This window comes from Myotis yumanensis, unplaced genomic scaffold (assembly GCF_028538775.1).
Source record: "Myotis yumanensis isolate MYYU_CA2020_CCGP unplaced genomic scaffold, mMyoYum1.0.hap1 SCAF_11, whole genome shotgun sequence".
Lineage (NCBI taxonomy): Eukaryota > Metazoa > Chordata > Mammalia > Chiroptera > Vespertilionidae > Myotis > Myotis yumanensis.
The window spans coordinates 36,037,357-36,049,500 of NW_027223762.1; the positions used below are offsets into that span (position 1 = coordinate 36,037,357).

Here is a 12,144-nt window from a genome sequence, read left to right on the forward strand (position 1 = left end):
CTCACACCCACTGATGGCACTGGCCCTGCTCGCACCCACTGCTGGTGCCGGCCCCAATTGCTCTGCATCGTCAGTGGGTGCGAGCAGTGGCTGCCTTCCCCGATCACCCCTGAGGGTGTCAGCCCACTTGCACCCATTGCTGATGCTGGCCCCAATCACTCCGAGCCATCCGCAGGTGCGAGTGGGGCTGGCACTGTCGGCGTGTGGGAGTGGCGGTGGCAGGAGCGGAGCTGCAGGAAGACAGGGGACCGGGGCCTGTGGTGGGAGGGGCCAGGCAGGGATGCAGAGGATGGGCTGAGACCCACCCCTGTGCCCACTGCAGCCTCACAGCCCCCAGTTCCTTTCAAGGTGCACGAGTTCATGCACTGGGCCCCTAGTACGTCATAAATGCAAAACCAGAAAAAAAACAAACAGAAAAAGAACTAACTGAAACAGAGACAGGCAATCAGGTAAAAAGTAGAAAATAATGGGTATGAAGTTCTCAAAGAGAACTTCAACAAAGAGATAAGAAATCTAAAAAAGGAGATAGAAAACAAAAAGAACCAATCAGAAATAAAGACTACATTAGATGGAATCAACAGCAGATTAGATGAAACAGTGGATCCAATCAGCAATTTGGAAAACAAGGTAGTGGATAACACCCAATCAGAACAGGAAAAAAATAATAATAAAAATGAGGAAATGAGGATAGTCTAAGGGACCTCTGGGACAACACCAAGCATATCAACATTTGCACCATGAAAGAGAGGAGAGAGGGAAAAGGGAGAAAAGAGAGAGAAAGGGACCGAAAACCTATTTGAAGAAATAATGGCTGAAAACTTCCCCAACTTGGTAAAGGAAGCAGATATCCAGGCCCAGGAAGCATAGACAGTCCCAAACAAGATGAACCCAAAGAGGCCCACACCAAGACACATCATAATTAGAATGCCAAAAGCTAAATGAATAAGTAATTTTTTAAACTTCAAAGTTGGAAACAAACAGAAAAAAATAAACTTAACTATACACAAAAAGGGTAACAACCATATTAAAGAAAAGTGGAAAAGAAAGAATCCAAGTAACTTTTGGCTATGGTACATTTAGTCCCTTCAGTCTGAAGATAAAGGGACCAAAAGAACTGCAAAAAAAAACAACTCACCTTAAATTTGATTTAATAGGCTAGCATATTTATTGTTAATAGTGGTGTGAGTATAGTAATTCTGAAACAAGTTTATGTGTATTGTAGAGTTGAGCAAAAGGAGTAAACATAGATTTTGTTGGGAGCCAGGTTTTTCATGATGAGAGAAATGAGCTACAAATAAAAAATGTGGAAAGGCAAGAATAACATGAAATGGCTATTTTCCCCAGTCTGTCCACTGAAAGGACATGAACAATGACACCTTGGTGATATTGAGCACACCTAGCCTCCAGAATTCAGGTTTTAATGCCATTCCCCACTAAAAAGAACAAGGGGTCCACAGCAAAATGGCTGAGTCCAGGGCTGGGGGCTGAGAAAGTAACCTGGACCACCTTCTGCCAGAAGTAAGACTGTGGTCAAATAATGACAGGCATGGAAGCCAACTGAGGAGTGCCCACTGACCAAACCTGGGACAATCTGAGCATCAAAATTAAGTAACGGATTAGAACCCATTGTGTAAAATCAGAATCCATGGGTCCATATTGACAGAAGTAAATAAATATGGGAGAAGGAACAACCCTTACAGTAAAATGTTAACTAATAAACGCAGAAGGAATGATAGAGTTTAAAAATCACTATATAGCAATCATTATAGTAATTTGATACAGGCAATAGCCATTGGTGTCCTTTAAGGAACAGGATATGCACATAACTTCAAATAATCTTCTACAGCAAGCATGTCAAACTCACGGCCGGCAGGTTTAAATAAACAAGGCCTGTGGCCCACCAGCCTCGAGTCTGACATGCTTGTTCGACAGGTTAGTTATTACAAAGGGGAAAATAGTAACTTTATAGTAGAGAAACTTGAGGACAAGCCCGAACTTGGTGATTGAAGTTAACATCACCAATATGGGAACAGGTCACAGTCATCTGCTACCTGATAGGATCAATGAGAAAAACAGTGTCACTTCTGGGGTATTCCTGCTACCTATGCATAGCCTGAATCTAATGAAGTATCAGACGAACCCAAGTTGAGGGACATTCTACAAAATAACTGGCCCCATCACTTCAAAATGTCAAAGGTGAGAGGATAAAGAATAAGACTGACCCAGATGAAGGAAGGCTAAAGAGACATGACAACTGAAATGCAACAGGTGATCTTAGATTGGATCCTACACCTGAAAAATTCTTAATAAAGAGCACAAGTAAAACAATGGATGAAATCTGAATAAAGTATGTGTGTTGGATTTTAAAAATTATAGTAAATATGTAATTAATAAGGTATTAAAGGGGAAAATAGAATAATATAGTTAATACAGAAAAGGAAAAGATATCTAACTAGTTAAAAGGACAGAATAGGTGGGACCTATAGAAAAGAGGGTGGGATAAACACAAGTGTACTATCATTTATGTAATATTTTAATTAAATAATCCAATTAAAAGACAAAGATTGTGAGAGTTGATTAAAAATATCTAACTTTATATTGCTTATAAGAGATCTAATAAGTATAAGGAAACATCTATACTAATAAAGGGGTAATATGCTAATTAGACCAGACATCTTCTGGACATCCTCTGGACAAAGCCATGGTGGCAGGGGCTGAGGCAGAGGCAGTTAGGGGCAATCAGGCCGGCAGGCAGAGTGGTTAGGGGTGATCAGGCAGGTAGGCAGGTGAGTAATTAGGAGCCAGCAGTCCCAGATTGCGAGAGAGATGTCCCGGATTGGAGAGGGTGCAGGCTGGGCTGAGGGACCCCCTTCTCCCCCTACCCCCATGCACGCATTTTGTGCATTGGGCCTCTAGTGGATATATAATATAGGAAGGATGTATGAAGCATATGCAAACTGAAATAAAGCTAAACAGACAAGTCCACAATCGCAGTGGAAAATTTTAATACACTACACTAGTCTCAGAGAAGATACAGAAATATTGAACAGTCTAACAAACTTGATTTGATATAGAACTCTGCTCCTGGCAATTGTAAACTGCAAAGTATACATTTGTTTTTTCAATGAAGATTGAGATTTTACCACTGACCATATAATGAGCCATACAGGAAGTTTCAACAAATTTCAAAAGGTTGATATAATACAGAATAGGTTAAGGTGTGTGTGTGTGTGTGTGTGTGTGTGTGTGTGTGTGTTCCTAGAAAAAGTTCATTGTTTGAAATTAGGAAAGGTAATTTTAAAAAACCATGGGCAAAGATTTCACAACAAAAGTGTTAGAAGTATTTTAAGCTCGATAATGATAAAAACATATAACATATTTTTAAAAAACATAAAAATTATCAGAACACAGTCAAAGCTATGTATGAATGGAAATTATAACCTTGAATGCATATGTTAGAAAATAAAGGCTGAAAACTCCATGATTTAAGCATCTATCACAAGAAGTTAGAATAAGGACAACACATTTAAACAAACTACTGGATATACTTATAAAGTTCAGTAATTAAGACAGTTTGGTATTGGTGCAATGTTACAAAGTCTAGTAGTAGACCAACACATACACAGATATGGGCACCTGGTTTATGACAATGGTGGTCCTGTAAAGCAATAAACAAAGGACAGTCTTGTCAATAAATGGTCATATACAGGGTGGGGCAAAAGTAGATTTACAGTTCATTTGGAAAATAATACAATCATTAATAAATAATAATACAAAAATAAACTCTGTTTCACATACTCAAAATTGTAAACCTACTTTTGCCACACCCTGTATATGATAGAATTAATTTTGAGCCATACCCAAAAAATTAATATAGGTAGGTTGTAGGCTTCAATGTTAACATTAAAATAATAAAACTTCTAGATAATAAAAAGGAGGCTATTTTCAAGAACTTGGGGTAGTAAAAGATTTTAAAAACAGGACATGAGGAGCATTAACCACCCTTGGCAACTACCATTCTTTTCTATATCTATGACATCAGCTTTGTCCTTTTTAAGATTATACCATAGATATAACTGATATCATACAGTATTTGTCTTTCTCTATCCAGCTTTTTTCACTTATCACAATGCCCTCCAGATTCATTTATGTTGTAGCAAAAGGCAAGATTTCCTTCATTTTTATGGCTAAATAATATTCCTCTGTGTGTGTGTGTGTGTGTGTGTGTGTGTGACATTTTCTTTATTCATTCATCTATCAATGGACACTTAGGTTGTTTCCATATCTTGGCTGTTGTGAATGATGCTGCATTGAACACAGGATTATAGCTATCTCTTTGAGATACTGACTTCATTTCCTTCAGATATATATCCATACATGGAATTGCTGGATCACATGGTAGTTCTATTTTTAATTATTTTAGTAACTTCCATGTTGTCTTCCAAAATGGCTGTATCAATTTACATTCCCACCAACAGTGTACAAAAGTTCCCTTTTCTCCATATCCTTATCAACATTTATAATCTTTTTTTTGATAAAATTATCATAGCAGGTATGAGATGATATCTCATTGTGATTTGGATTTTTATTCCCCTGATGATTAGTAATGTTGAGCACCTTTTCATGTACCTGTTGGCCATTTGTATGTTTTCTTTGGGAAAATGTCCATTCAGGTCCTTTGCTCATTTTTTCATCATATTATTTTATCTTTTTTTGCTGAATTCCTTATATGTTTTGGATATTAATCCCTTAGTAGATACATGATTTGCAAATATTTTCTCCCATTCCGTATACTGTCTTTTCAAATTATCGACTGTTTCCTTTGCTGTACAGAAGCTTTGTAATTTGATGTAGTCTCATTCATTTTGCTTTTGTTGCTATGCTTTTGATGTCTTATCCAAACATCATTGCTGAGACCAAAGTAAAGGAACTATTTTTCAATGTTTCCCTCTAGTCTAGGAGTTTTATGGTTTTAGGTCTTACATTTAGTTCTTTAATCCATTTTGAGTTAATTTTTGTGAGTGGTGTAAGATAGGATTCTAGTTTCATTCTTTTGCATGTGTATATCCAATTTTCCCACCACCATTTATTGACTATTGTCTCCCCATTGTGTGTTCTTGACACTCTTGTCAAAGACTAGTTGACCATAGATGCATGGATTTATTTCTAGGCTCTCTATTCTCCTCTATTGGTCTACATGCCTGTTTTGTGTGTGTGTGTGTGTTTTAAATCTTCACCAGAGGATGTTTTAAATTAATTTAAGAGAAAGAGAGGTAGGGGAGAGAGAAACATTGATGTAACAGAGAAACACCACACCAATGTGAGAGAGAAACATCAATTTCAGAGAGATCATTGATCAGTTGCTTCCTGTATGCACCCAAATTGGGGACTGAACCTGCAAACTTTTGTATGTGCTCTGTCTGGGAATCAAACCCGCAACCGTTTGGTGTACAGGATCATACTCCAACCAACTGAGCCACCCAGCCAGCGCTATATGCCTGTTTTTAATGCCAGTACAACTCATAGAATGAATATAATGTAAAGGTTAAAGTAATGATATAGACCTATATTTTTTTGATATGAAAACCAGTCTATCATGTCACATTTTTTATTAAAAAATCAATTTACAAATATAAAGTATAGTGTACAGTATGTGTATATTCACATGGGGAGGCAAAGGATGTTCCTTTCTGGATAGAAATATATCAAGTAATTTTTACTTTGTTCTTTATATTTCATGATATTGTTTTCTTTTATTATAGTACTTATTCTTAAAATAAAAACATTTTATTTTCACCTAAGGTCTTACTGAATCATAATTATTTTGCTTACAAAATATCCTCTCCTTTACATTTCTATAATTCATGTCCTGTTTCAGGTTTTCATTATTTCATGCCATAACATGTAATAATGACAGCTGTCCTTTCTCAACAGTAATATAATAACACATGCTATCTGTATAGTACTTCCCATTTTACAAAGAACTTTCAATACATTATCCCCACTGAGACTCAAAACAACCTTATGAGTAGGTACTGTGTTGTTATCTATTTTACATTAAAAAAAAAAAAACCTCCAAAGTTACTAGCTTTGAAGGGAACTTCTAACCCAAATTTCATGCATTTCCTATTATGCCTGACTGATTTGGGGTAAGGATGAACCCAAACTCCTTGACTTGGTCTGGACATAATAAGGAGTACAAGGTATTTCCCAGAGCTGAAGGAAGGATAATGTAGCTGGAAAGCAGAGGGATGAGACTGGAGAGGTCTTAGATGGCATATTAAGGAGTTAGAATTTATCCCAAAGGCAATAGGAAGCTACTAAAGGGTTTTAAATAGAGGACTGAAGTAATAAATTATCACTTTCTTGACCAGGAGTCTGTAAAAATTTTCTGTAATGACCCAGATAGTAAATATTTTAGGATTTACAAGCCATATGGTTTCTTGCAACTACTCAACTCTGCCATTGTAGAGCAAAGCAGTCATAAACAGTACATAAACAAGTGAGTTTGCCTGTGTTCCAATAAAACTTCCCTTATATTTTTTAAGAACATGTTTTTATTGATTTTTAGAGAGGAAGGGAGAGGGAGAGAGAGAAACATCAGTTGACTGCCCCTTGTACGCCTCCCTACTGGGTGAATATCATATACTCTTAAGTGTCATGTAATACTATTATTTTGATATGTCTTGAAAATGTAAAACTATGAAAAACCATTTCTGGGGTGGACCCGGCTGGCAGGCCATAGTTTGCTGACACCTAGTTTAGATGATCACATAGGCTACCCTGAAAAGGGAAGAGGTGGATCATTTCAGACACATTTCCTCAGGTCCAGAATGTTCATATTGACTTTTGAATATTCAAGGTCTGTTGCTATCATGCTATATGTCTTTTATCTCTCTACCACTGATAGATGCTAATGCAAAAAGACTATTTGCAGATTATAGCTAATACATATTTTTGGTGACCCCTTTGTGTTCCATGTAGTGTTAATTTTAGTTTTTCAGGAAAAGATATCTTGGGAGTAGAACATAATTTATATTAGGGATAAATTCTGTTTATTTTATAAACTTTTAAATATAAAGAGGTGATATTTCTCAGTATATAGGCTAGACCTATAGACCTCTGGCTAGATAATAATTTAAATAGGAATAGTTGATCTATTAGAAAACATGCTTTTAGGTAATTTCAACGTGGAGCCTCAAATGTATATAGAAGATTCCTGAACCTAAATGGGAATGTTGAGGCCATAATGCTCCCTTAAGGCTCATAATGCTTAAGATATACCTTGGGCTGCAAATAAGTTACATTTGAATAGTAAAGATGCAGCTTTCTGACAATGATTGTTCACTTTTACAAATAAAAAAGAAAGTAAACTTATTTCTCTCCTTCTCTTATTTTAGGTTCTTATCTTTTACACATAAAAATCCTTATGGGTTAGGGTTAGCCTTTCTGTAGAAAGATTTGGACTAGGAGTTTAAAACAACATGAAGACTTTCTTTATACTGTTACTGGCTAACCTGAGACTAAATGCGGAAACAGGTATGATTTTTTTAAAAACATTTAGAAGATGGTTTTGATGATTATGTATTAATTGTCAAAGCAGTAGAAATTATGCAACAATATAATATATTGAGAAAGTTTGCCAGACACTATACATCTAAATATTCAATCTCTTCAGTTCTTATCTTGGCTAGAAAAAGATTGGGACTATAGACATAAAAAAATAAAGACATGAAGAAAATATATCCTACTGGGGTGAGTAGTAGCAGAGGTGAGAAAGTGGAGATAAAGAGGAAAAGTCAATGCGATTAGAAAAATCTAAAAATTGTAGTAATTAAATTTCAGACACTGTGATGTCAGCATGCATAGAAAACCTTACCTCAATATACTAATATGCCTACTCAATTTGACATAGCAAAATACAGATGACAAACAAATAACAGAAGGTTCATACTTTTGCAGTAATTAGAAAGAATTTTTTCATGATCAGTGAAAGCACAATTTAATTGAATGATGAAAAGTTAGAATTTAAATAATAAACTCAATCTGAAGACAAGTGACCTAACGTCATCCTACATAATAAAAGCCTAATATGCAAATCGACTGAACGGCGGAATGATCAGTTGCTATGATGCACACTGACCAGCAGGGGGCAGACATTCAAGCAGGAGCTGCCTCTAGCCCGCAGGCCCCAGGCCAGTCAAGGTGGGTGCCGGTGGGGGCCCCTCCCCGATTGCCCCGCATAGTGAGGTGACTGGCGGAGGCGGCAGGGGATGGGGAGGTGAGTGGGCGGCGCCAGGTCGGCCAAGGCAGGTGGCAGCGCCCCCCCCCCCCACCCCATTCGCCCTGCCCGTCACCCCACAGATCAGCCCTGCTCACCGGCCAGGCCTAGGGACCCTACCCATGTATGAATTTCATGCATCAGGCCTTTAATGAATTCATATTTAACATCTAAAGCATCAAAGTTTAATTTAAACTACAAATGTCTTCATTGTGCAGAAGATTCAGGCAAAAGAGCCTTCCAGTTTTTGTTGTTTTCAAGAAGCTTTTGTTTTATTGTTTCCTTGACAATGAACACACTGAGAAACCAGAAAAGGAACCCTACCTTTTTTGTTCATGTGATCTCACTGTGCCATTGCGGTGAAAGATCTTATAAAATAAGAACCTAATACAGAGCACAAGGATCTGTAAAAAACTAGATTTTACTGTTTATAGCTAATAAATGGGAGGACTAAAGTGTATGTGAATTTATAACCTCTTTGGTCTACTTTACACTGTGGTTACTTTAAAAATACAAGTGAGAACATTCAGAATTTGTTACTTTGCACTAAAATCTAAGGGACAGACTGAGCACATTCAAGATGTATGGGACATGTTTTACCCTATGTCCTAGCTTCTGTATCTGTACTTCAGAGAATGGATTAGAAAGACATTTAAGCTTATTAGATGGAAAGGTGTCATCTCCTCACATCAAGGTACACGAGGAGAAAAGTTCAAGAATTATAAATTCTTAGAAAACATAAAAAATCCCTTGGGCTCTGGCAGGGAAAATGTCAACAAGTCAAAAGAAACTGGATGGCTATTGACCAGTTCCATGAAGGCAAGGCTGCAAGCCAAGATGGAATAATGCTTTCCCACCATGTGTCTAAGGCACACATGACACTAATCCTTTTTAATGGTCACAAAAGCTGACAACTTACTCAGCCTTAGAACTGAAGGCACAAAATCATCTCTGGGAATGACTCACCATAAACAGGTCTCGGGCACCAATGTCAACAGCTAACAGAAATGCCTTTTCAAATCTCTGGTACCTGTAAGGAAGAAATGTTATCCATTAGTGGCAAGGAGAGAGCTATTTGTTTAATGTATTTATGTGTTATTGTTTTTGTTCTTCTGATGGCAGAAATATTTTCAAACAGTGGAGCCTTTGTCCACTGGGGTCTTTAGTGTGAAATGATGTTGTGCTTAGGAGGAACTGAGGCCAGTGCCTGTGGAGGTCCTTCAGTGCCACTTCCGAGAACAAGCATAGCCTGGAGTGGGTGCTGCTGAATAGAGGGAAAGACAGCTTAGGAAATATTTTTTTTCATAACTTTTTACTATATTGTGCCTTGTAAAAGTATAAGAACTTAGAGACTGTAGCAGGATAAGAGTAATTAACACTTTAATTATACTTTGTGCGCCTAAGTTAAAAGTTGAGAAGTCAAATATTGACAAGAGTCATTTGTGAGTTTTTTAAAAAATACATCTTAGGCTATTGTAAAATGACAATATAAGTGGTTTCTAACTATTTTTTAAAAATAATTCTTTTCTACTCTTTTTCAATCTTCTTTTCCCCTAAAGCATAATTTTGAGAATTTTCTTTGAGTAAGTTTAATTTTAGGCTCAGATAAATGAGAAGAAACTGCAATTTAAATTAGTTAGCTTTATAGAAAGTTCAAGATATTGAGGGAAAAGTATGTCATGAACACATACAGTTGACTGTTGAACAACTGGGGGTTAGGGATGCCAACCCCCACAGAGTCAAAAATTCACCTCTAACTTTGACTCCCCAAAAGCTTAACTACAGTTGGGCCTTGTTATCCATGGGAGGATTGGTTTTAGGACCACCCACAATACCAAAATCTGCAGATGCTCATGTGTTATATAAAACAGTGTAATGCATATAGTCAGCTCTCCACATCTGCAGATTCCCAACCATGGACAGAAAATATTGTTTTCAATCAGCAGTTTGTTAAATCCAAGGATGTAAAACCCATGGAAGACCCACTGTATCTATTGAAAAAAAAATCTGCATATAAGTGGACCCCTGTGGTTCAAAGCCATATTGTTTAAGGATCAACTCTGCACAGGGTTTTGGAAGGAAAGATCTTCTTTATTTTGCACAAAGGCTGAGATTTACATAGGTAAAACTGTCAATTTTTCTGACTCTAGAAATAAGCAGGTAAATTACCAAGTTCTCTGTTCTCTATTTTATCATATTTCAAATAAAACATATAGGAAGTATGGAATATTAACAGATTATACAAATTTTATTAGTAAAATAGCTAAAGAAATTAAAATTCAAACAAACAAGGCTTATTCTTTTAACACAGGAGCTGGTAGGTCCAGAACCGTAAACACTTCAGTTTCCATGTTATGTTTGATGACTGTTATCTGTTCCTGGCCCTTCTTACTAGTATCTCCAGCATTTTTCCTGAACACATTTCAACTATAGGAGATCAGAAGGCAATTGTGTTTATTTTTGTTCCTGGAAGCTCCTGGTTCCTTATAAATTCAGTGGGGGTGGGATGTAATGAGGCAGAGGACAGAGGATGAGCAAGTTGTACTACTTTCCCATACATTCACTGCCACTTGGCATTTACTCCCATTCCAGTGAAACTTGCCTGGCAATAGTAATCATCCATCTTCTTCCTCAATGATAAACTTAAAGGTCAGTTCTCATTGTGTGTGCCCTTGGGCGACCTCTTAGATTTCATCTTCTTAGTCCTCTTTCCTAGTTCATTTTTCTCTGCCTACTCCATGAGTTGGCATACTGTGGTCCGCTTTTACTTATATTTACTCAATCCAGTCTCCCAGGAACATTACCCACTCCCAGAGCATGGGTAATTACATCAGTGACTCACAAATCTCTAGGATCCATATATCAGTGGCTAACATGTCCACTGATACATCAATTTGGCAACCACATATATGACTCATTGAAATTCAAGAGAGTGAAATTAGGGGGACAAGTTAGGATGTACTCTTCATTCTAGATGAGAGGTAATGATGAACATTATGATAAAAATAAAAAGAAATGGCATTGGTATCTGGCAGCCTGGTTCACCAGAAGTACCAAAAGAAGACCCCAACTAGATTGCTATAAAATATATGTTAGAATATATCACAGGACCCTTAAAAAAAAAAAAAAAAGGAAATATTCAACAAAATCCCTGATTGAAACTAGAGTGAGGATCCCTGAGCAGAGAACAAATGGGGGTTGGGGAAGGCAAGGCAGAGCTACACTGAGGGCTATCACCCTCAGGAAACTGGACCTTGAGCAAGTTTTAAGGTTAAAGGTGCACTAATAAGTCTGAGTCTTCTGATTAAGGCAGGAGCAAAAATTTTCCTACGTTATTAAACTTTGGCAGAAACAATTTAAAAATTCATGTCTAGATTAAAGTACTTTTGATACAAGCCTCCAGGATTACTATATATTAAAATGAAGCAAATATGAGCTCACAAGGATCATCAAATACACAAGGAAACAAGCTACCATAATGGAAAATTAGAAAATAAACAGGTTTATATATCCATGGGTTTCAGATAATTGAATTATTAAAGTTAGAATATAAAATAACGCAGAATATGATATTTATACTGAAAATAAACACACAATAAGATACAATAAAAATTACTAGGTAGGTTTTTCAAAGAATAAAACACAACTTTTAGAAATGAAAATATTAATTATTGAAGTTAAATAACTTGGTACAGTTGAGAGAATTAGCAAGCTGAAAGATATATAAATAAGGAATTACAATGTTGCAGAGATAGGAGATAAAAACTTTAAAGAGGTTGAGCAAGATAGAGATGAAAAGGTTTAACATGTCTACTCAGGGAACTAAATTAATGGCTGAGATGATATGAATCAATAAACACAAG

At 36.7% G+C, this 12,144-nt stretch overlaps 1 protein-coding gene across 5 annotated transcripts in view; it reads right to left on the bottom strand.

Moving 5' to 3' along the window:
* WDPCP (WD repeat containing planar cell polarity effector) overlaps positions 1 to 12,144 on the bottom strand; it is a 236,986-nt gene that overhangs the window by 80,446 nt on the left and 144,396 nt on the right. For all 5 annotated transcript variants that reach the window (XM_070429324.1, XM_070429323.1, XM_070429325.1 and 2 more), the window contains one exon: positions 9,248 to 9,311. In XM_070429324.1, coding sequence (XP_070285425.1) covers positions 9,248 to 9,311 — 64 coding nt within the window. The remainder of the gene's footprint in view (positions 1 to 9,247; positions 9,312 to 12,144) is intronic.